Here is a 26,952-nt window from a genome sequence, read left to right as displayed (position 1 = left end):
AAATCTAGTCTAATAAAATTCAGAACTAAATCTGCATGTTTCATGATGGTCTCTGGAACTATATTAGAGTTGACTGGCCATGAAAACTGTGTGACAAGTGGTACAGATTTTGCTTTATAAGAAATGCATGCCTAGCCAGGCATGGAAGACAGAAAATTTTCTTATTTTGTTCAGTTTTTCAGGTTTATGTATCTCTAGTATTTTTCTTGGGCTCTACTGTCTGTCTCCTAATATTAAATTGAAAAATCTTTAAGAAAAATAAGTTCAGAAAAAATGCAGTTAAAATATTATATGATCTTCAGAAGTGCTTATTCCCATCGGAGATGTTGTAAATATCTGTTATGAATCAGTAATACATATGAGAAGTAGTTACCTGTGATCAGTCATCCTAGTTCTCCCAGCTGGAAATGCATTGTGAAGGAGGAGAAAGGCAAAACCAGAAAATCCTTCTGAAGTTTCTATGTCTTTTTAACATTTTTATTACTTAAAAAGATGCTTATTTTCGCTATGTTAATTTTTTCCAGAGAAATCTGGGGTGATGGGTTTTCTTTACAGTTCATGTAAAAGACAGTACTATAATTGCATCCCAAGCATCCCAAGACTAGTTTTGATATCATTGGCTTAAGCTTCACTTTCAGAGGTTTGTGGAGGAAGAGACCTGTGGTTCCTGAATCGCTCTCCTTTTTTTTTTTTTTTTTTTTTTCCAGGTACACATCCTGATGAGCATGTAGGAGAAAGAGTTCACATATCACTAAAACATAAAGAAAGAAATTATTTCAGTGACGCAATTTGTGTGAATGATTAGTATGCAAATCAAAAGGGTAATTTCTACTCTACTCAAATTGTAAATCTTTTGCCTCCTTAATCCATTTATGTGGTGCACTTGGAGATATATGAGAAAATTTGCACCCAAAAAGCAACATAAACTGGAAACTGTGCACAGATTCGTCTGTTTAAGGAGCATTTTAATAACCATTTAAAGCAAAAATTTATATACCTATATCAAGTGTATTTCTATTATCAATGGTAAAAATTGTGCTACAAGGATCAAAGTTGATTGTCTATGAGATCTTTGGTGACTGGAAAACTAACATTATGTAATGCAGAGTTAATGTGCACTATGTTAGCTGAATGTAGTCAGCATTCGGAGTTTTACTTTATCCGTGTAAAATAAAATTCTTTGTTTTGTTATCTTTTATATATTTCATTGTTACATTTTCTCTGGACTGATTTATAATAAAATAATAAAATGGAACAGTACCATTCTTCATGTTGAAAGTCACAAAGAATAGTGTTTTAGATCATTTCCTTTGGTTTGTGCAAAAATATATGTTCCCAGTAGACATAGATTTTTACCTGAATTATTACAGAAGGTTATTGTACATGCATGTTGTGCAGATTGAACTGAAATATGTAGTTGCAGATGAAAACAAACATCAAAGGAACATACAATCCTTTTAATCTTTCCTAGTAATTATTTCTGTGGCTGTATGTTTTAGTTGCCTTGTGATAATGGTGTTCAGCTGTGAATGACTACCAGTCTCACAAACTTATGCACACATTGCACAGCTGAGTGACATTCTTTACTAGTAGTTCAATATCATTGTGCAAGCCAAAATAGCATTTCTATTGTTCTATTATTGAACAGCTATTTTCACATTCTGAACAATTGAAAGAAAATAATTGGAGCAAATATTATCTACAGTCCATTACCTTCTGTGGTGTACGAGTTTTGCGTGATACCCCTTTCAAAATCTTAGTCCTGATTCACTGATTTTTTTTAGTTTTGAGTTGATTTGACAGCACTGAAAACTCATTAAGCAGGTAGTGAGAAAGGTAGTAGGCCTATGGAAGAGATGGAAAATAAACAAGGCTTTGAGAATACCTGATTATTTGAAAAATTAATCTGATTGGAGAATTGATTTTGAATTGGTAAAATATACTACTATTAAAACTTCTCTCAAAGGCTTATAAGCATAAACACTTTTAACATGAAAGAGAACAGAAGCACTTTTTCTTCACAAACTATAAATCTGTTTCAGTTATTTTTCAAATTTTGAAGCAATTGTGGAAAAAAAAGAGGTTTGTTGATTAAATTTGTCATTGGATTGCAGCTATTTTATCTGTAATCATTTTATTGTATTATATTATTTTTATTCTGTTGTGCTTTTTTACTGTGTTACACTGTTTCATTATACTCCAACTGAAGTGATATTACTGGCTCTGGATTTTGATGTAGTTTGTGTCTGACTATGTGCTCAACTCACACTGGACTTGGTGGGTGAGGTGCAGCAGCTTCAGGAGGTAGTGCACAGCCAGCTGTTTCCAGATAACTATACTCACAGTATTAAATGCAGCGGTTGTATGTGTGGGACATTAATGTAACTTGTTCTAGTTCATACTATTAGCTATTTTTGTTCCTGTGTTGTCATTTCTTTAACTTTCTGGCTTCCACTTTGCCTGTTTCAGATGGTGAAATCTTTACAAAATGTCTGTTCTACCTCCTGCTATTGTTATATTAAGAAACATTCTCCCTACAGTCCTTGTGTCCCTGTAAATACTTAAGCCTCCCTTATTTTTACTGGAGGTGGATGACTTGTACAACAGATTATTTAGTAAGACCTTGGCAGCAGTTTTAGTATGTGAATTTGTACATTTTACATGTGGTATTTTACAGTTGGCTGTCATATAGCAATATGTCCTTAAACAAAAGTAGTCTCAAGACATATCTTTCTATTTTTATACAATTGGCATATATAGTTGGGAACTACCCCACTGTATGAAGTCAGTCTCTTTTCTGCATGTTTAGAATATTCATTTTCTTTACAGGAATTATTTAGTAGTTTAAGTACCACTTTTAGTAGTACCTATATTTACAGAATATCAATAGAGGGTTCTATTTAACTAAAATGTATGTATACTTGAAAATTACTTAAACTGTTAGCTTGCAAAAAGTTTGTGTATAAATAGCTGGTAAATATGTAATTGTATAGGGCAGATTGATATTTGCTCATTAAAACCAGAAAATGAATGTTTGAACAGACAGAGGAAACTACTACTGTAGTCATCGAAGCTACAGGAAATAAGAAGTTACTAACTTAAAGGATAAAATACTAAATTATATGTAAAGGCTACACATTGAGAAAAATAGACATATCTTCTTTAAAGAATGGCCTTTTTGTGCCTTTGTCTTTTAATATATCTCTGGTATTCTTATGATTTAGCATATCCTAAAGCTTTTGGAGCACATTAAAATATATTGACTGTGGCAGTTTAGCCCTGGATGGGTACCAGATGCCCACAAAATCATTCTATCACTTGCTCTCCTAAACTGGACAGGGGAGAATGAAATATAGCAAAGGTCTGTCAAGATAAGGACAGGTAGATCACTCAGCAATTAGCCTCATAGGTGAAACAAACTCAACTTGAGGAAAAATGGTTTGATTTATTAATGAACAATCAGAACAGAGCAGGGAAATGAGAAGTAAAACCAAACTTAAAACACTTCCCCCCACTCCTCCTTCTTCCCAGGACTCTCTCTCCTCCTCCCCAATGGTGCAGAGGGATGGGGCATGGGGGTTAGTTCATTACAGATGGACTTTGCCTCTCCTTTTTCTCAGGGGGAGGCCACCTCACACTTCCCACTGCTACAGTGTGGGGTCCCTCCCACAGGAGATAGTCCTCCATGAACTTCTCCACAGTATGTCCTTTCCATGGGCTACAGTTCTTCACTAACTGCTCTGGCATACGGCCTTCCCATGGGGGCAGCTCACTGCCCCAAAGTGGGTCATCCATGAGGAAAACAGTCCTTCAGGAAGAGACTGCTCCAACCTTGATCCCTCATGGGATCACAAGTCTTGACAGCAAACCTACTGTGATGTGGGCTTTTCTCTCCATGGGCTCCCAGGCTCTACCAGGAACCTGCCAGGAACTTATTCCAGGGTGAGCTTCTCACAGAGTCACATCCTCCTTCAGGCATCCACCCGCTCCAGCGTGGGGTCCTCCATGGACTGCAAGTGCATCTCTGCTTGCTTGTGGACCTCCATGGGCTGCAGAGGGACACCTGCCTCACCATGATCTTCACCACAATTCACAGGGGAATCTTTCTTCCAGTGCCTGGGCACCTCCTTCCTCTCCTCCTCTGACCTTGGTATCTACAGAAATGTTTTTCTCACATTCTCATTCCCTCTGCTGCTGCTGTTGTTCAGCATCTGTTCAGCAACTTCTTCTCAAATATGTTAATCACAGAGGCATTACCTCAACTACTATTTGGCCAGGCTTTGCTCAAAGGTTGGTCCATCTTAGACTTGACTGGCATTAGCCCTATTAGCTACAAGGGAAGCTTCTGGCAGCTCTTTTTTTAAAGAAGCTACCCCTGTAGTCCCTTTGCTACCAAAACCTGGCCCAGACAAAACCATTACATTGACTCACACCTGTTGAACATCTTATATTGTTTTAACAAGCATTTAAAATTTATAGGCCTCACCTTATTTTTCATTCAAATCCTTTCTGGCATAAACTATTCACACTTATGAGAAAACATCAACTTACTGAATTGCCTTCCTACAGCCAGTGGTTCCTGCCCTCTCTGTCCTTCCAGTAGGCAATAGGAAGGGCTCTGCAGAGTGTAAAAGTCCTTACAGGAGTGGTGAGGTTTGGAGAATCAGAGATGCTACATTCATGAAATTACTTGAAAAATTAGTCAGGCAGGATAGTGTCAGAAACTTGAGCATCCTTGCTGAGGATTTGTTGTGGAATTAGGCATTGATTTAGAGACAGATGACTGGACAAAAGGTTGGCCTTATAAAAGTCAAGAGTAATTGCTGTCACTTAAGGAACATTGCACAGGGTTAAATACATTGAGAGAAAATTCAGCTTCTTAATTGCTTCTTATTCTGTGCTTTTTGTAGTGAATATCTTCATTTATTTTTGTGAGTATTTTGTGTGATGCGTGAAGAATGGATATTGTGGGTAGGAGCATTTCTGTTACCAGCACTGTACAGATAAAAAATTTAAATAAGCCTATGGTGAAAGAAGTGAACCGGATAGCCTCTTTCTGTGTTTTTCCTGTTATTGAGGAACCTCCTCAATAATTTGACAGGTGAGCAACAGAAATTATCAATATATAGGTGTAACCTAGGATTGACATTATATCCTGCTATGAACAAAAACGTGAAGCTGTACAAGGAATTAACATTTTATGTTAATCAGTTGACATAGCTACATTTGGGCAAGTGGCAAAAGAGAAGACTTGGAAGTTGAATTAACCTCTGTCTTTTCACAGATTTTCTGACATTATGGGTTGTTCTACTTGAACTAATCTCTCTTTGGCCTGAAGTCTTCAATTTTCCAAAGTATTTCTCAAGAGTGAAACTATTTTTCTGTCTTGATATATTAATACACAAATTTGTTTTCTTGTAGGGTGCTTTGAGTGTTGCATCAAATGCCTGGGAGGTATTCCCTATGCATCTTTGATTGCCACCATCCTGCTGTATGCTGGAGTTGCGCTGTTCTGTGGTTGTGGACATGAAGCACTTTCAGGAACAGTCAATATTCTGCAGACCTACTTTGAGATGACAAGAGCTGCAGGAGATGTTATTGATGTCTTTACCATGTAAGTTATTAGTTTCTTTTAATTGTTTTCCTTTAAAACTACTGAAAAATTCCACAGGAGATATAAATTTAACTCTAAAAAATATATTGCAATGAAAATTATAGAAAGAACAAATTCTATAACCTCTCTTTGACAGAGCTGATATTTTACTATTTACAAGCAACTTATAATATTATATATTGTCCTATTGTTATAGTTTAATTTATTACTAAACATTACTTCGTATAATATTGATGGATCTGCTCTATACATGCTTGCTTTTATCCTTTTTGTCTGGTGATAAATTCTTTTCTGAAAGAAAAAAAATAGATCTCTATACTCTAAATAGTTAAAGTGAGAGTGAGTAACAAGTAACAGATGAGTTCTGGGAATAAACACAATAAAGAAAGAACTGAAGAGTTGTGAAATAACCCTGAGACTTGAAATGTCAAAACTCTATTGCCTCTGGTTTTCCTAGAATTCATCTGTTCTGAAGTTTTCATGCTTTGCTACTCCTGAAAACCTCTTTCTGAATATCTCCTTCCATTTGGTAAATTAATTAAATTTAACAGAGTGGTTTACTGTGACCTAAAATAAAATGATGCATTTTGTAATCTCCTTTAAATTATCTCTTTAAAACATGTCTTAGATATTTGAAATCCAAATTCTTATCTGACTGCTAATAGTCATAACTGAAGCTGAATAATCCTTTTCTTTCACTAATTTTTGGAGAAGTGAGTGATTTGAACATCCACCAAATATATTGTCCTCTTATAATGGATAGTTCCATAATGATGGCAGCTGAGTGCTTGCAAGGGTCAAGAAGCAAACCAAGTACTGGGAAGTACTGGGAAAATCATAGAGAAACAGAGAACATACTTATGCTGTTTTACAAATCCATCTTTCATCCATATCATTGATAATGTGTAAAATATCAATGTCCCAAAGACGGCAAAGAAAGAGGATTAGAGTTATAGAACAGAGGCTATATGGTTAAAAATTTAGTATAGTAGTAGTCTTTGATCTGGAAAGAGGGTGATTAAGAGGTGTTGGGCTAGAGGTCTGTAAACTCATAAAATTATGAGTAAGGTATGCAAGGTTAGATTGTCTTTCTCTTACAGTCTAAGAAGTTTGAGGTATCAGAGGAAACCAGTAGGTACCAGGTTCAGAAGGAACATGCGATGGTTCTTCAGTAGAGCAGATCTGTGAAGCTGGTTCCATATTGTGGATGCCAAAAGCTTATATAGGTCCGAGGGACTACTGAATAAGAAACTCTTTGATAGTTCCTAATTACACACAGACTTATACAGCTCAGGAAGTTTCAGAGGCTAGAATAGTGTTGAGGATTATCCTATTGACTTTCTTGTTCTTAGTTTTTTATAGTCATTGTTTGAAACATTGTTGAGCAAAATGGACAAGATATACTTTTGATCTGACTTAGTACTACTGTTTCCATGACAGCTAAAAACGGAATCTTAAATCTATTAGCTTGCGAAGTGCTATATTATCAATATACTTTCTAAAGCTTCTCTGTGCATTTTAGCTGTATATTTTGTGAAAGAAGTAGCCAGAAAAGAAAATGTACGAAATAAGTATGTTGCTGCTATGTATAAGATGTCCTTGTATATATATATATACAGGGTTGATGAGAAGTATGTGACTTCTGCTTTGCCTTTTTGACATGTCATTTAGAGTAATGGGTCTGAGCTGACTTGGTAGCTAAGGTTCACTGTTATCCTGAATGAAAGATCAGTCATTTTATTAGACACTAACTTATTTTATTAGTCTCTAGGTAGCTATTAGTGCAGAACAGCCACAAATCGATGCTTTCTCTTCATGGCAAGTTTTCCAGCTTCCCTCTGTCAAATACTTAAGTGAAAATATCAGTAAGGAGATGTAGTTCAAATGCATATAAGTATTTGAAAATTATTAAGGAATCGTAAAAGTGATTTTTTTTCTTGACATCCAGTTGTTGGCTTAGCTAGTAGCTTTTTCATTTGTTTGGTTTTCTTTTTACTTAAGGATATATTAAACTAAATTATTTCCTTATCGAACTTACTGGAATCCAAATTTCAGTTTATTCAGCTGTGAAAGATGTTTCTAAAGTTGTAGAGGAGAAACAAATATTTTTACTAAAAGCAGATAGGTCATTGTTTTGACTGGACTAGTTGTATGATTCTCAAATAGGTTTGTACACAGTAATTTTCTGTCTGTTTGAGCAGTTATTAATCTGCTTTTAAAAATAATTTTGTAGGGAGAGGAAAGCTTGATATTTTCTGACAAATATTGATTAACTGTTGGCAGTACAAAAACCTATGGTAATTAAATTGCTTTAAAAGGCCAAAAGACATAAAGAAAAAATATTTAAGCAGAAACGAACAGTGTAGTGCCTACATTCCTAAAATTATGCATATTAACATGGAAATAAACCCATGATATTTATTTTTCTGATTAGAAATAATAAGAATTTTTAAAAAGAAACCTAGCAGTGTGCCCTTCTAAATGATATTTTTTAAGTTATTTAAGACATTTTGCCTCTTGATGCTTCTAGAGCTATAATATGTCTCAGGCTGACCTGGAGTCTGTCCTACTGCGATAAATGTGCTAGTCAGATACTTCAGTGGAGTGAAGCATGTTAGATTATGTTTCATCACGCATATGGTTTCTGTCTAGATTTTTATTAGCACAGTGGATTTCAAATGTCATTCATAATAAAAATCAATCCCTATCTAAGAGCTACTTATGTGGTTGGTAAGAGATAAACGCTTTTTTAACTGTACCCACAATTGTTCTGAAATCAACACAGCTCACAAGCAACCATCTTTTTCCAGCTACTCATTACGTTTTAAAAGAAGCAACAGAACCCTGTAGAAGAAGTAGAGCATAATGAGGGCATAAACAAGAACTTAAACACACTTTAAGGGTCTAAAATGAAATCAAAAGTACCTAAATGCTAGAAAGCCATTCAGAAATGTCCATGTCAATATCCCTGAGTATATCAACAGCCCTGATTCTCCCTCCCTGGCCTGCCATGGGTCCTTCCCACAAACTGTCTGCTCTCCAGGAACTCACTTCAGCCCAACCTGGAGCTCTCAGTCACTCACCATGGACTCATTTGGCCTTGATTGCTCTGCACTTGGTTTAGTGTGCTGGGATAGGCCTTGGCTGCTGCCCCACGGGGAGTCCTCATCCCATGAGATGCCCTAGTGATTGGATAAATTAAGAACTTGCAATAGATCTTGGAGAGATACACATTTGGGGGTTCATCCAAGAGCAGCAGCCCGCATGGAATAGAAGAGGGTCTGAGAGCTGGTGCTGCTGAGTGGGTTCCAGCTGATTCCAGCTCCCCAGACTCTTACCTGAATTCAAAGAATGTATAACAGCTGTAGTTCATATCTGTTTTGGAAATACTAGTAAATAGTAAATATTTATAATTGTTAAATGAAGAGTAAGTTTTGGAACATGTTTTAAAATTCCTTCAATGTCAGACAGTTAAAACAATTAAAAAAAAAAAAATTCCATGAGTTAAAATATAGAATAATCATGGCCAATAATTCCGAGGTATTGGACACATCCTGGAAAGATTCTGAGTAGGCTGGAGACAATGTTTTCATAGGTTTACAGTAAAGAATGCTCTTTTGATTGCAAGTGTTTAGGGTGGAAAAAAGACAAAACCAAATTTGGCCTGTAATAGGTTGTTAAAACAGCAGTTTCAAATAGTAATAAGAATTATTTTTAAAGGATATTCTCTCAAAGTAATGGATTATAGCTAAGTTGATACATCTAAAACAGGTAATCTAAAATCTTGAAAACTAAGATAAATCAAATGTATTCAAATTCATATGAACACATACTATACAGAAAGGTATTCCTGTTGGAGAAAGGATGTCTTAAAAAATCACAATTCTGAATGAGGTACAATCTTCTATCCTTAAAGAGTAATTTTAAATCCATGAACCTTTAATTAATTGTATGGTTATAAAAAAATATTTGAAATTATCAATGAGTGACCTTTTCACTGGGACTAACCACTAATTATATTGCTTTCTGAATCACCTTTGTGATACTTCATTCCCCATAGTTCCAAATTTATCAACATTATCACTTATCTAACAACAGCTACCCTTTGAGGCGGGGAGGGGCAGGGTTTGCCCCAAGAAATGCCTGTTTGCAGATTTCATGTACAGAAGTCATAAAATATTGCTTGGGATACGGATTCCTTCAGTGGATATACAGTAGCTATTTTGATTCTCTGTGATTCAAAGGAAGCATAGGAAAATAAATATGGTGTTTTAAATTTTCTTGAAAACTGCCTGAAAGATATTATAACTGTGAGAGGTGAATGGTTTATGTTGCCTACTTTATTAGTTTAACAGCTCAGTGAAACTGAGTAATCATCTTGAGGCAAATGTGGTATTCAGTCATTCTAATAACTTAATAAATTTCAGTGAACACCATATCTGCAAAGCACTGGGAATGACTAGATTTGCTCACTTAATTACTGATTTTGACAAGATTCTAAAATCAGCAGAAATAGATGTATGATTATCAAATATGGATTGTATGAGCTCTTTTTTATATTTTTTCTGGTGTTTAGAACAAATTCCGGAAAATGGTTTTTTATGAAATCAATAGCACAAGGTACACTTGATGTATTTCCCAACAGTATCTTTTCACAGTTCTTGCTCTTTAGTATGCAAGGCCAGTTAGTACCATCTGTCACATCTTTGTGATATATAGGCCACGAAACAAGGGAATCATGCTCTTGCAGTGGAAAATTAAGAAATCTTCCCTATAGAAACAACTACATTTTCTACTACAGTCAGAGTTAATTCAGGTCATTGTAAATTCACTTCCTTTTAAAGGTGTTAAAGAAATAGTAAACTCAATGAATTTACAATTTGTAAATCTGTTGTTGCTATCATCTATGTTGGAAGTACCAGATGCTCTACTGGAGCCACCTTCTTACAGCTACAAATTTCCTTTGTTTCAAGACATGAAAATCTGTGTTTCAGATGCTGTTGTACTGATAACCTTTTTATTAGTTAGTGTATAGTAATTTTTTATTAAAAGGATATGATTTAGTAATAGATACATGTATGTGCAACTGTATTCTTTTTAAGAAAGCCAAAAAAGTGTGTGTAGAAGCTTGTATATTCTCCGCTTCATGTTTGAAACCAGTGTTTTGAGAAGTATGTTATTGTGATCTTTTCTGTTCTTTGATTTATTTGCTTTGCAGCTCTCACAAGTTAAATATTGGTACCACTAAAAATATTATTGTTATCCTTAATATTGTTACACTAATCGTAATGGAATATTGTGACAGATATTTCAATGAGATGTGTAGTAAAGACTAGGTGATATGAAATACAATATTAATAAATATTTGCATTAGATCGTGTGTAGACCTTGTATATCAGGACAAGGAATTGCTAACTTATGTAGAGCTGTGTCATAGTATGTCTGTAAACAGTAGCTATCCTAAAGAACCCTGGCAAATGATCACACTGGTTCTATATAGAAAAGATACATCTGGGCACCAATTCAGCTGTCTGAGCCTATGAACAGGAAGAAGAGACAGAAAAGAAGTGGAGATGTACAGTTTGCTTATGCTAACCTAGTATTGTTGAAGTCTAGGTTTGTACAGTCATTTAAGGTGTATACCACATTTTTAGAGTTGTATAATACTTTTTGGTAAGGATTGTTCTAATTCTCTTGGTTACATAATACTATTCAAATAGTTATTTTAAAATATTTTACTTTGTCTTTATATTAAAAAATAATATATTTTCTAGATAGCATGATCTGAATTTTTTAGCTTAATGTCCATAAAATTAGTGTTAAAAGATCTTTCTAAAATGATCATTTTATATAAAAAATAATTATCTAAAAATTCTTATAAGTATGTTTGGTTCTATATTTTAATTTTTTTATTTTATTAGGTCAATTTGATACCTATAAAACATCTGAAAAAAGAGATGTATCTGAAAAATATTACAAAGATCAGCAAAATACTTTATTACAAAGTATTTTGCAAATACAATGCTTGGAAACTATCCTTAAAATCCCTAAAACTTACTACATTGACATATATAAAGTGTAGCTTCTTCTGTGACAGCAAATAATTTTCAATTAATCCTATTTCATCTAAGTATTGTAGAAATCCTACATTGATATGTAATACTATGTGTCTGTTGTGTGTAAGGAATAGGCTGATAATCTCGCAGTATGAAAAATGGATAACAGTAAACTGAGTACTGCCTTATTCAATCTCTCTTTTGAAATATACAGAGAATCTACTTTCCTGGTATTTTTGAGATGAAGGCTCTGAAGATGTACTCCAGAATTAAGGCGAGGAGATGTAGTTATGTGTATGACTACATATACATTAGAAAGCAGCATTAGCACAATAGAAACTGGTCAGTAGAACTAAATACTTGGTAGTAATAATTTTCTTTTTGCACATTATTTGTTTCAAGGACTTATTATGGACTCAGTCTTGCCTGATACAAAGATTCAAATATCTGTTAGTAGCTCGAGTGTGGTAGGAGTGTGTACTCCTGGAACATACTTCCTATTTAGTTTAATTGAAAAGGAATCCATGTTGTGCACTCTGAAACACATGATGCAAGCCACATCTCCTAAGTAGGGTCTCACAGCTACATGACTTGCTTAAAAAAAGATAACATTATAAAATCCATTCCTGAGACAAAACACTTATACAGATGTACTCATAATCCCTACTGCTGTGTTAAGGGTTTACCACTAATCCCAATGGTAAAGAGACTGCTAACTAGGCTAACAAGAGTTCTTAGTAATAATAATCTGAGTTCTTGTACCTGGGTTCTGATTACATGCAGAAGAATGAACTTAACTCTGCAAGGAACTTTGGCCCATGTGTATTGTTTTTATATTCTAATTTGACAGGAGCTATCAGAGAGAGAACAATATCATTTTTCATTTTTAAAAACATGAAGTTTACTTAAGGAGAACAGTTTCTATTTCACTGGAATGGTTCTGTAACACTTAAAAAGTAACACTGGACAAATATAGTGTATTAAAAATTAGATGCAGAACATTGCAGAACATGCATTTTAGATCTGGTAACATTTGGCAGATGCATCAGATCTGGCAAAACATGCCAGTACCTGAGAATATAACCTTTGCAAGATTATACAGTAATGAAAAGTCACATTTACTAACTATTCAGCTCTGTATTCTGTTCAAAGCAAAACCAGTAAGAATCTAAATAGAATTTAGGATATGGGAGGTACCTCCAAAAATGCGTTCCTCATTTTATGAAATAATTGAATAGGGAAATTCATAGAATTATAGAATATTTTTTGTGGGAAAAGACCTTTAAAATCATCAAGTTCAACTACTAACTAACTTAACACTGCCAAGCCTACTACTTACACCATATACCTCAGCACCTCAACTACACAACATTTTTAAAATATTTTCAGGAATGATGACACCACCACTTCCCTGGGAGCCTATTCCAGTGTTTAACAATCCTCTCTCTCAGTGAAAAAGTTCTTCCTAATCTCCAACCTAAACCTATCCTGGTGTAACTTGAGCCCATTTCCTCTTGTCCTGTCATTCATTACTCGGTAGAGGAGATTGGTCCTCACCTTGCTACAAACTCCTTTCAGGCAGTTGTAGAGAGTGATCATATCTCCCCTCAGTCTCCTCTCCTCTAGACTGAAGAACTCCAATTCCCTCAGACACTCCTCATAATGCTTGTTTTCCAGACCTTTCATCAGCTTCGTTCCCTGCTTCTGGACATGTTCCAGGACCTCAATGTCCTTCTTGTAGTGAGAGGCCCAAAAATTAACACAGAACTCAAAGGACAGTATCACCAGCACCAAGTACAGCGGGACAATCACTTGCCTGCTCCTGCTGGTCACACTATTTCTGATACAAACCAGGATGCCATTGGCCTTCTTGGCCACCTGTGCACACTGCTGGCTCATGTTCAAGTGGCTGTTGACCAACATCCTCAGATCCTTTTCCACCAGGCAGCTTTCCAGCCACATGTCCCCAAGCCTGTAGCATTGCATAGAGTTTTTTTGGACCCAGCATTTGCCCTTTTTAAACCTCAAACATTTTGCCTTGGCCCATTGATCCAGCTTCTCCCTCTGAAGACCCATTCTACCCTCAAGCAGATGTACACACCCACCCAGCATGATGTCGTCTGAACTTACTGAGTGTGCACTTGATCCTCTCATCCAGATCATTATTAAAGATGTTAAACAGAACAGGCCCAAACACTAAGTCCTGGAGAACACCACTAGTGACTGGCCACCAACTCCAAATTAACTCCATTCACCATGACTCTCTGGGCCCAGACATCCAGATAGTTTGAAATAATGAAATACTCATGAATTCTGTGATATGCTTTTGCCACATCTTTTTACAATTTATTTCTAAGATACATTTCTCATCTTTTTAGATTGTATAGTACTTTGATAACTTTGATTTTTTATTTTCCTTGTGTTTTGGGTGTTCTTAGCTTGGAAATACGTGTAATTGCCTGCATCTACTTGCATTCAGAAACTATAGGTACAGTTTGCTGGCAAATATATGCTTTTCACCACCTGTAGTATCTGAATATTATTATCTATATTAAAGAAGTTGTATTATAAATTCAGGAAGACAAATGTGAGGCAGAATAATAAATGCTGGAAAACTATTTGCACAGTAAAAACTTAGTACTCTGGTGGGTTATGCCTATCAAAATCTTTGTACTACTATGCTTTTCACAGAATCACAGAATGGTGGGAGTTGGAAAGGACCTCTAGAGATTATCTAGTCCAACCCTCCTGCTAAAGCAGGTCCACCTAGATCAGGTAGCACAGGAAATTTTCCAGATGGGTTTTGAAAACCTCCAGAGAAGGAGTTTCCATAACCCTCCTGGGCAGCCTGTGTCAGGCCTCCCTCACCTCCATAGTAATGATTTTCCTTATGTTTAAGTGGAACATTTTGTGTTTCACCTTATGTCTGTTATCCTTTAGCTTATCACTTGAGACAATAGGAAAAAACAGGACCCTATCCTCTTGACAAACACCTTTTAAATACTTGTAAGTGTCAATGAGATCGTCCCCTAGTCTCCTCTTCTCCAACTGAACAGTCCCAGATCCCACAGCTTTCCTCATAAGAAAGATATTCCATTCTCCTGATCATCTTGGTGGTCCTTTGTTGGACTCTTTCCAGAAGTTCCCTGTCTTTCTTGAGCTAGGGAACCCAGAATTGGACACAATTCTCCAGATAAGGCCTCATCAGGGCAGAGTAGAGGGGAAGGAAAATCTCCCTCAACCTGCTGGCCACTCTCTTCTTGATGCATCCCAGGATGCCATTGGCCTTCTTGATCACAAGGGCACATTACTGGCTATTGGTTAGTTTGCTTGTCCACCAGAACTTACAGGTTCCTCTCTCTACAGAGATACTCTCCAGCAGGTCAATCCCCAGCCTGTACTGGAGCACGGGGTTGTTCCTTCCTAGAAGCAGGATTCTTGCACTTGTCCTGTTGAACCTCATGAGGTTCCCCTCTACCCAACTCTCAAGCTGGTCGAGGTCCTGCTGAATGGTAGCACAGCCTTCTGGGGAATCAGCCAGTCCTCTCAATTTGGTGTCATCAGCCAACTTGCTGAGGGTACACTGTTCCCTCATCCAGGTCGTTGATGAAGATGTTGAACAAGACTGGCCCCAGAGCCAGTGCCTGTGGAACTCCACTGTCCACAGACCTCCAACTTGGCTCCATTGATGCCCACCCTCTGGGCTCTGTCATTCACCCAGTTCCACCTCACCTCACCTCAATCCACCTCACCATCCACTCATCCAAGACACACTGCTTGAGTTTTCTGATGAGGATGTTATGGGAGACAGTATCAAAAACTTTGCTGAAGTCACCGTAGATGACATCGACTGCTCTCTCCTCATCTAATCAGCCAGTTATACTCTCATAGAAGGCTATAAGGTTGGTCAAGCAGATTTTCCTTTTGGTGAATCGGTGTTGACTAACCTTTTCCTTTTTGTGTTTACAAATGACATTCAGAATGAGCTGTTCCATCACCTCTCCAGGGGTGGAGGTGAAGCTGACTGGTCTGTAGTTTCCTAGGTCTTTCTTCTTGTCGTTTTTGAAGACTGGAGTGACATTGGCCTTCCTCCAGTCTTCAGGCACCTTGACTTAGCAATAACATTAGCCAACTCCCTTAGCACTAGTGGGTGCATCCCAGCAGGAATCACAGATTTAGGGGTGTTAAACTTGCCTAAAAAGTCTCTAATCCCATCCTCATCCATCAAGGGAAGTTCTTCCATTCTCCAGATTATCTCACTATCCTACAGGGACTAGGCTTCCCTAAGGCTGGCCTTAGCAGTAAAGACTAAAGCAAAGAAGGCTTTCACTAGTTCCAGCTCATTCACGAAGAATCAAATTTTATTTCAAGATAATAATCTCCATTTTACAAGAACTATATTTTATTTATTATCATTTTGTTGAAAAATCAGTTTATGTGACATTTATTAGATGCTGCAGAATAATTTATTACCAACATTATCTTCTAAACTCTATGCAGTTACTGTTGCACTATATTTAAATAAATGTATATTAAAAGAAAATACAGCACCTATTAAATGTACTTATATTACAAGAAATTTCTACTTGACTTTTAAAGAGGTAGTTTAATGGGGTTTTTTTTTCATTTTTGCTTGTATTTTTACTCTTTGTATTTTACCAGATCCTTTCTCATTTGAGTAAGTCTGGTTATTACATCTCTTGTAGTCTGATTAGTAGAGATTTTACTGCTTCTCTCTGTAGAGAGTCTATGAGGAAGAAATTGATTTCTATATTTGACTAGCGTATAGATATATATATATTGTTGTTGTGATAGGAAGGTTTAAGTGAAGGTTATTCCTTTAGTTACACATAAGGCTGAGGAAAAAGCAGAGATCTTTTGATACAAGCAGCTCAGTGAGAGACTCAGCACAGATGGATTAAGGGGATGTTACAAAGGCTGAAACAGGCTCTGTACTTCACAAAAATATGAATTTCTTTAGGGCAATGATAGTTTTTAATTTATACAGCACCAAGCACACAGAGGTCTGTGAGGAGCTGAACTCCCACAATTCACCCACTAGTGGAAGTCATAATTTTATAAGGTATGTGATATAGGAATTGGAAGACATCTTCTACCAGTCACAAAGTTGCTGATTGTTATAAGTTTACTTCCATCAGTAATGATAAGATAGAATCCAGACATAATTTTTCTGTTAAATCAGTATTTCATCAGCTGAATTACTGTGAAATTAGGGAAATGGAAGAAATGGATTTTTTACAATGTAATCAGAAATTATATGTATTAAAATAAATTTAATCTTTTCATTAACCTTGTCTATATTCTTAAATTTGTCTATATTCTTAAAGGAATAAATTCTTAAAGGAATAATTTTCATTAACCTTGTCTATATTCTTAACCTTGTCTATATTCTTAAATTTGTTGCACTATTTTGAATACTTCATGTATGCATTCCATACAGATATTAACTACTTTAACTACAGATATTAACTACTCAATACACTTGAGTATTGGAGGAAAAGTGATGTGGAAAAAAACTGACAGGGCTTTGTTATTGAAATGGTAGGGAAGAACGTTCTGTCTCATTCCCAGAACCCGTCAGTTACCACCTTCTGAAAAAAAAAAGCTACTATAGGTGCCAAAAGCATTAATTTATAATACTCTCACTCCCAATCAGGTCATAAGTTTAATTGTCTTTTTATGAGACCAGTGCAAGCTTAAGACACATTCAGTGAAGTTGTAGACAGTCATATATCTGAAATATCAACTTTAAACTTGAATCTGACTTTGATGTTCTTGTAAACCATTCAAAGTTAAAGACAGTTTTGAGCTTTACTATTGTATATGTAAAAAAAATGTTGAGACTTGTCTTTTGGATAATGATGAAAAGTGTAATCCCAAAGAAATGTAATCATTAAATATTCATTTTTAAAACATTAAAAGTATTAATCTTTGTGTCTTGTGAAATGTCTTAGTTTGTGTAGTAGTTTGGTGCATATTGAAATTCATCTTCCATTTCCCAATTAGTTTCTGGATTATTTTTGAACTCTTTTAGTATGCTATCTTGACCTGGACAATATGACTGGATGTTACTAAACTCTCAAACCTGCATATTGACATTTTCTAAAGAATTCCACAACTTCATGTTGATAAGCTGGAAACATTACTGCAGCTAGTTTTTTAGACACATCCAAGCAGGAAACATTGAAAGCTGCTGAAGAAAGGCAATAATCAGTAGGAATGTTTCCAAATTTAGAAAAAATGCTAAGAGCGGAGAGGTGCTTTGAAACATCTGATAAACCTTGGTAATGAGAGAACATTTAGGAGACAGATTGTCCTTGAAATTCTGTTTAGCTTCTAGACAGTGCTTGACAGAACAACCCAGGTGATCTTCTTTGTAATAAATGGAGCTTTTTAGGGCTCTGCATGTTATGCTGTAAACCATCCTTTAATTTCTTGAGTTTTGGGTCTGGGAAATGATGTTTTTAAAGCCCCAAGATAGAAGAATACCAAATGATATAACCTTGTTACTTTAGTAATAATAATATGTTTCTGGCTTGAAGTTAAGGATCTTGCCTGATAAATACTAATCTGTGTCAGGCACTTTGTCTATTGGACAATAAATGGAAAAGTGATAATAGGGAAAAGATAGCATAAATTGGATTTGCAAATTAAGGACGACTCGTACATGTAGAAAGATTTATTGAAGATTATGACAAAGTAGTTTTTCTTCAGTCTAAGTGTTTCATACAATGTGTTACTCGGGAGATGTGATAGATTCTTGTTTCCTTTGTCTTTTCTTTTTCTTTGCCACTTTAGTTAAAGCAAAAATAAAATGAAAATTAACTGGCCTTGAAATTATTCTGAAAAAAGTACTGTTTTAACTACACAGATCTATTTCTATGTTTTATTACATTAACTAGCCCAGTGTTTCTTATATCAATGCTATTTTAAGTTCATCCCTGTCCACAGCTTCAGCTATCGTTGTAGCACATCAGCACTTAAGCTGATTCCAGTGTAGAAACTTTGAGGCTTAGTAGGTCTGATTATCTCACCCTGAAATTTCAGAGTCAGCTTTAAATATTTATGCAGATAAAAAATTTTTGCTGTTCCTCTACAGGATTGACATCTTCAAGTATGTGATATATGGTGTAGCAGCTGCATTCTTTGTATATGGCATTTTGCTGATGGTGGAGGGATTCTTTACAACTGGTGCCATCAAGGATCTGTATGGGGATTTCAAAATCACCACTTGCGGCAGATGTGTCAGTGCCTGGGTAAGTGGTTAAGAAAGCTTTGTACTTATGATAATCTCAACATGTCTTGTATATGTATTGTGCCTTGTGATGTTTGTTTTTGTTTCTTTAATATTTTCTAATATTTCAGTTTTGTGGTTAAAAATCATAGCAAAGGAGAAGAGATTTTTAGAAATGTTCTTTATGCTGGTTAGTCACCAAGAACTCTTGCAATTTAGAAGCAGTTCATTCCACCAATGGGAAAGCTTACTCTCTGAGCAACATAAACTGTTTAGGACAGGACAAAAATTGTGTAATCCCTTCAGCTGTACTAGGCAAGAAATATTTGTCATTAATATTTTCACTATTATTTTATAAATTTGCCTGCTCCTGTTTGGGACAAACATAGACTTGTAAACAAGTTTGGTTTTGGTTTTTAAATGGCAAACATCCCATTATTTACTCCTACTTTATCTCTGGTTTGAAGAGATCGTTCACTTACAGCCCCAGAAAACCTAGAGGCAAAAAATTCTGATTTGTACTGGGACTTAAATTGCTGACTGGGATTATTTAAATAACTTTTAATAACAGTTGCTATCAGGTAAGTAACTACATTTTCTGGTATTTGACTCTTCTAAATCTAAGGTAGGAGGACTTGACACTTGTTAGCTTTTGAGGTTGGATATTTCTACAAACACCATAAGTATTAATAAATCATGCTTTCTGAAAGAAAAAGAAATTATTCAATACAGCCAGGTAGATCTCAGTGTTAAAGTCCACTTTATGCTATGCTGCATTTAAAATATCTGATATATAAAATAATATCCAGAGGAGAGTTTACCATTATATTCCACTACTGATATCAACAATTACTAAACTGGAATACAGACAAGGAACAAATATAGGAAATAATATAGAAAATATCTTCCATTCCACTGAAGACTATCAAAACTAGTATTTTGAATAGCTTCACTTTTAAGGTTAAACTGAATACAGATAATCTACACATTGGAAATTGGGGAAAACTGCATGTATGCCATCCCTACATAGATGCAACATGCTCCACAGTAATGCTGATTTTCCTCTTTATTTCTTTTGTTCATTTCAAATGTCATTGTACAATTTTGATACTTCAACTTAGAATTGTTTAAAAGTCTCTAAATAACTATATAAACAAAGACTGGGAACACTTTAAACAAAGAATAATCATTGCTTATACCAAAACTGCTTTCATCTCCTGGAAGGAAGTCTGTAATTCATATTCAATGAGAAGCTACTAAACTAGTTCAAATTCTGTACAGAGTAGCAATTTTTTCAGAACATTATTTTTTCTTCACAGCTCTTATGTCTGTCCTCAGTATGACAGCTGAGTAATGTTGTATCCTCTCACAATTTCAATGCCCTTGCAGTATAAACTGTAATTCTGCAGTACGTCTAAAACAAATTAAGTTAAGCATATTTTCTATAGTTAATAGCACTGTTATTATTAATGATTCATGAAATTAATTCCTTCAGCATTTTACTTTCCTCATCAGTCATTTGTAATGTTTGTATTTTAGTTTAAGAAGACTTGGGTCGATATACAGTGTATAGCTAAGGTTAAAGCTGTATTCTGTTTATGATAATTAAAATCAGCTATCATTGATTTAGAGCTAAATAGTGTTGTTACTATTCTTGCAGTTAGTAAATGGTTTTTTTTCTTTCCCCTGAAAAAGAAAAAAAGAATCTGCAATTTGAGTCCTTGTCTTATTCTGATGATATGTTGTTAAGATTTCTGCACAAGTGTTTGGAGCTATTTTGGGTTATTGTTCTGGCTATTTTTTTATACTATACAAGTTTGAGAGCACAATAGTCTACACATCATTTTTGTCAAGTAAAACTTTTGAGATTCTTTTTAACTAGGTTTATTTTTATGATCTTATTTAAAACTTTAATAGACAATAACAGTTTACATTAAAAAATGGAATTAGAAAATAATTCAGTCAAATAGCGATATGTTTATAATTTATTCAGTTCCTTAATTCAGAAATATGTTCTAATATCAACAAAGAAATGAATGGAGAGGTAAATTGAACCTAATCATTACCCTTGTGCATCAAGTCCAGATTGTTCTATTGCTATGCAAATCTGCTGTAATAAATTTTGTTATCAGCAGTTGTGGAAATGAGATAATTCTATTGAAGAGGATTGGCAGGTAATATATATTGCAAGAAAGATTTCTTATGTAAGAAAATTTTCAAATAGTAATTTTGTAAATATTGAAATCTAAGCTGTCAAAGACTAAATAGTTGATTTTTTTAGCAATATTTTAATACCAAGAGAAATGTACACCAGCGTATTTGTTGTTTTGAAGAATTAAAATGGCTCCAATTCAAAAGTATCTTTGTAAAAATATTTTTGTGACCACAATTTTACATCAAATTTCTGACATCTTTCTAAATACCAGTTTAGCATGTTAAAATCTGAAAATTAAGTCCTTCTCTTTTTCCATTGTCAGTAATTATTTCTCATTACTATTTTGTATGGACGTATTTATTATGTCTATGCCTAAGCCTATTAGGAAAATGGAGGTAAAAATTCAACAAAAGGTTTCAAAAAGGAAAAGCTCATTTTGATTTTTTATGGAGAACCTATATTTCTACTGGAAATCTGCAAAGTAACACCTTTTTTTCTTTATTTTCTTTTAAGAATACTGAAAGCTAGCATCTATAGCAACTTTTTATGTGCTCTTCCTGACCTTCCTTCTTCACTCTATCTCAATTTCTAGTTCTACATGAGTAAACGGAATTTTTTTCACCTGAAGTGATGGAAAAACAAATAGCTCAACCTAACCTCTCCAGTGATTGTATATCTGATTAATAAGCCTATTAAGAGGCTTGGCATCCAACTCATACCAGTGCTGCTGCGGAGCGTATCCTCTCAGATCTGAGAGCCTATGAAAGCGACAGTGAGGAGTCTTGTTGGCAGTGTTTCCAGAATTAATTTACTGTGAAGATTAAAACAAAAGCAGCATTACAATGCCAGTCAAATTCAAGGGGTATTCATTATCTTTCAGTGTCTGAACATGCTTTTTGAGAATTAAAGACATAGTTATATATAGCTGTGCCGAAACATGGTTAATGAAGAATGGGAGACAAGCCTGAAGCCAATAGCTTATATATTTAATACTCTTCCTCTTTCTATTCACCAAGCTTGATCATGGAAAGCCTAATTTTTACCTTGATAAAAATGTCTGCTAACAAAGTTAATAGAAAGATGAAGAAAGAAAAACAAATTACACATTTTTCTTAACATTTTTACTATTTTAGAGTTTATGCAATGAAATGGGAAAGCAATTATTTTTATTTCATCAGAAAAGATTGGATAAAGTTTTCACCCTGGTAGTTGTGTATTTATTTCTTTGTTTCTTACCTTTTAGAAGAAACATGTTAAGGCTAGAGAAAGATGTTTTGTGCTCTATGTTACACTGACTCATATATCTTCTGTGTATTTAACGTGTACGAATCTTTTATTTTAATGAATGAGAGGTATTTTTCTACATTTGAAAATTATTTTGGCTCCTTGAATACCTGTGAGTTATTTGACCCATGCTTCTTGTATGCTTAAACTAAAACTTGAACTTTCCAAAATATTTCCAGATTTTATTTTGCAAGAACAACCATGGAAGTTTTGCATATGTTTTGAAAGGGATGTGAATTTGTCACTTCTTGGCCTTAACAGACCAGTAACTCTAGAGGCAGTGAAACTATTCGTATTGACATTTGATTCTTTGTGTAATGCTATGGACAGAGCACAGTGCAGGCTCTGTTGGCTTTCCCACCCAGAACAGATGCATCATTTCTGAATGCTAGAAATGAAGCTCTCATTTCTTAAAATCAGATACCATATCTGGATTTTCTGGTGGCAAAATGCTGGCCTGAAAGAAGTGCTTTTCTTGTGTACTCCTTTATCTGCGGAATGCAGAATGCTTCATACCACTACTGCTTCATTGATGAGATGTAAAGAACCTCCTTTCCAAGATGGCATACCTTAATCGAATCTTAAGGCAAGTATCTAACAGAACCCTCTCTTCATAAATGTTAAGTAGCAAATGGGGATTGACCTGCTGGGGAGCAGCTCTGCAGAGAGAGACCTGAGAGTCCTGGTTGATAATAAACTAAACATGAGCCAGCAATGTGCAGAGAGCAACCTCATGAGGTTCAACAAGGACAAGTGCAGAGTCCTGCATCTGGGAAGGAACAGCCCCATGCACCAGTACAGGCTGGGGGTCGAACTGCTGAAGAGCAGCTCTGCAGAGAGAGACCTGGGAGTCCTGATTGATAATAAGCTAACCATGAGGCAGCAATGTGCCCTCATGGCCAAGAAGGCCAATGGCATCCTGGGATGCATCAAGAAGAGTGTGGCCAGCAGGGCAAGGGAGGTTCTTCTCCCCCTCTACTCTGCCCTGGTGAGGCCTCATCTGGTGTTCTCTGTCCAGTTCTGGGCTCCTCAGCTCAAGAGGGACAGGGAAGTGCTGGAGAGAGTCCAGCGCAGGGCCACCAAGATGATCAGGGGACTGGAACATCTTTCATGTGAGGAAAGGCTGCAGGAATTGCAACTGTTTAGTCTGGAGGAGAGGAGACTGAGGGGGAATATCATTAATATTTACAAATATCTAAATGGTGGGTGTCAGTAGGTTGGGGCATCCTTTTTTTTCTATAGTAGCTAGCAACAGGACAAAGGGTAATGGGATGAAGCTGGAACACAAAAAGTTGCATTTAAACATAAGAAAAAAACTATTTTACTATGAGGATGAGTAAGCCCTTGCACAGGCTGCCCAGGGAGGGTGTGGAGTCTCTTCCTTGGAGATCTTCAAGACTCACCTGGACACGTTCCTATGTGACCTGATCTAGGTGGACCTGCTTCTGCAGGGGGGTTGGACTAGATGATCTCTAAAGGTCCCTTCCAACCTCTACCATTCTATAATTCTATGAAATGCCGTAAGTAGTTTCATATTCTGGCATAGCAAATGGGAGTAGTGAGATTTGTATGGTAGTCTGACATTTTAGACTGCATAGTTAAGAAGCAGAATCATGAATTAATGCAACAATTCACCCAGAAAGTAATAGAAAAGTTAATTTCAGAGGGAAATGGATGTATCCCACCTAACTAGGAATCTTGTTAAGGTCACCAAGAGAAAGGCCTATGCTCCTTCAGTAGTTAAAGGGGAGCGAGTATTAAAAAGACTTTCTTAGATGAGAAGAATTTTTCTGCAAGTCACTGCCTTATTTTCTTCAGGGAGAATAACCCTCAAGTCTATTAAGTCTGGTCATTTGTATTAAGCATTTCAGTACACTGTCTAATTTTAGTAGGATGTATCATTCTTATCCCCTTTAATTAGACTTAAGGTGAATAACATTTGCCATATAAACACTGATGGAGTTAGTAAATAAAATAAAACATGTTAATGATTTTATAGATTTCTGAAAGTCACCTTGTCTCTGGGTATAAGAAACTAAAATCTCTCATCTTTATGCCAATTACTCTTTCAACAACATTGTTTGTATATGTGGTTTCTTAAAGAGAAAAAGAATGCAAAGTATTACTTTTTCCTCTCTATTTGTAATATTTTTACAGTTTACTTGCAGTGAGTAAGCCCAGAAATTATGTAATTAGATATATTTCTAGATGCTGACTGTACTTTTAGTCTCTTGTATTTCTGTAATCTGGCTAGGTTATTTTGTTTTTCTTTATTTTATAATTCCACATTTTCTCACTCAGGGATACCACACTTATGACATCATTCTTTTGTCTGATCATTCCTCTCCTCACACTACTTACCATGTGTTTTACACACTATCCTTTTGTTAATTGTAATGTTCATTGCTTCCTTTAATAAGAGGAGTGTGCCAGACATTGTAAAATGCCTTTCTAGCAGTTTCTAAGCTTTTCTTGGTCTTGCTACTCACTGATGGAATTTTTCTTGTTGGTGATAAACTGGACAGAATATTTTTCCTTCAGATTGTCTTTAACATTGAGGGTAAAATTTTCCTTTGCATGTGAGTAAGTAGTTTTTCAAATGAAACTCTTTTCTGAAAATATACTGTCATGCATTTCCAAAGTGTGCTTTACTGCGACAGCTGTTACACTTTCTCCATGGGCTTTACTCTTCTATTATGAACCAGCATAAATTGTCAAGCTAACAGCTTTTTTTCCCCCAGGTTCAGGTATTTCTTCCCAGTCTTAACTTGAATTCTTCAATAGATGATCAGTTTTCCCTGAACCTTGTTCTCCTCTGGCTGCCTTGTTCTTTTTCACTGTATCTAGACATCTTACTCATTTTATAGTTACTGAAATCTGTGACTGTCAGTGGCATTATCATAAATCCATGACTTTATTATCAGACATGTCTGATATCACTACCATGTCTTATCCACTACCAATGGTTTCTAGCTTACTTATTTTTTGGTTCCCCCACTTTAAGTTACTACCCTCAAAATCCACAGAAAGAATATACAATTTTTAGTTCTTCATATCAAATGCATCTTCTTATTGATGCCTTTTAAATTCATAGTTACAACTGTTAATGTTTTTTAGTATTTCTTTCCTAGAAAGAAGGAGGGAAACTTGTAAATTTATCCCCTTCTTGCATCCTTTTATTCACACATGATGGTTAGCTTTCAGGTTAAACTCGTCAGGCTTAGCAAATCAGATAATTTTTATCAATATTTCTTTCACTTGAAGAGCTTTAACATTTAAAGTCACAGGTTTAGAATTCCTTGTCTGATTAAAAGCCATGTTATTGACTTTCACTCTTTGTCAAGACACCGAAGGAGAGAAGAAGGTCCTTACTCCTTGATTCTTTCACAGGCTTCTCAACTCCATTAAGAATAAATTGGGAAAGAAAACATATTCTTGTTTTTGACAGCCAAGCATTTACTTTGAGTGACACATCTGTTTAGAGAAGTTATAACAATAATATTTTGCTTACTTGTTTAAGCTTCACAGTCTTGTTCACAAATACAGATCGTGCAACTTCCTGAGCAGAAGTCATAGTCATGGAAATGTGAAAAATGTAAACAATCTGCACAATGCAGTCTTCTTCCCGACTGAATGTTGTCTTTTTCCATGTATAGAAAACTTATCATCTTTTAAAAGCCTTAGAGTATGGATCAGGTTTTTTATAAATAGCTTATCAATAATTTGAAAGCAAAATACCTGGAAAATTTGCTAGGACCATCTTACATTGGCAGAGAGTGAGTCATGATAGAACTGATTACTTTTCATAATTTGTGTCTTTGAATTGAATACTTATGTTACTTGAACACAGTCTGAAGAACTCATGAAGCAGTATATAATGAAGATATATTTTTATATATCAGTTTTAAAAACAGATTATTTATCTATAATCATATTTAAATAGAAACCCTATAGATTAGCTATATTCCCAGGGAATACCTAAAATTATCAGAAATACCATCAAAGGAAAAACAAAAGGAAGAGGAAAAAATTTAGAATGTGAAAATATAAATGTGTACATTTTGAGAAAAAGTAATTCCTATCTGGAAGACTGTAAAATTAGAAAGGAAATTTTGCTGTTGTCAAATAACAGATAAAATCTAATGCTCCCTGTAGGCCTTCAGAAGCCTGTTGGATTACAAAACTGATAGTCTTGCCTGAAGACCATCTGAAATAACTAATGCTAATAACTTTAAGCATCATGATGCTACAAAACCATCAACATGTTAAAGAAGATTCAGAAAAAAAATAAATTAATGGTGTATTTGGTTCATAAGAAAGTACCAAAAACATAAATAATAGCATTTTTATGGAGAACGTAAATTATTCTGTTAGAGAATTTTCTTTTTGTATTTCTGATCCAGCTCTGGAAATCTTATGCCCAACAGTTACTAATAAATCAATTCAGAATAAATCTGAAACTAAACAATTTTTTAATAGAAATCTAAATAGCTGCAAAGCATTAGACATCATGCATTGAATATTTCAGCCTTGAAATACACATTTAAAGGAAATTTTAGAAAAATGTATGTGCAGATGACAAGCAGAA

General features: G+C 35.3%; 1 protein-coding gene across 1 annotated transcript in view; it reads left to right on the top strand.

The window, feature by feature from the left end:
- Nucleotides 1-3,793: 3,793 nt before the first annotated feature.
- Nucleotides 3,794-26,952, top strand: part of GPM6A (glycoprotein M6A) — a 42,388-nt gene continuing 19,229 nt past the window's right edge. Inside the window, exons 1-3 of the mRNA XM_061993201.1 lie at nucleotides 3,794-3,942; nucleotides 5,411-5,614; nucleotides 18,791-18,947. Coding sequence (XP_061849185.1) covers nucleotides 3,794-3,942; nucleotides 5,411-5,614; nucleotides 18,791-18,947 — 510 coding nt within the window. The remainder of the gene's footprint in view (nucleotides 3,943-5,410; nucleotides 5,615-18,790; nucleotides 18,948-26,952) is intronic.

The sequence above is a fragment of the Colius striatus genome, chromosome 3 (assembly GCF_028858725.1).
Source record: "Colius striatus isolate bColStr4 chromosome 3, bColStr4.1.hap1, whole genome shotgun sequence".
Lineage (NCBI taxonomy): Eukaryota > Metazoa > Chordata > Aves > Coliiformes > Coliidae > Colius > Colius striatus.
The sequence above is the reverse complement of the archived record's forward strand: the minus strand, read 5'-3'. Positions and strand labels throughout refer to the sequence as shown.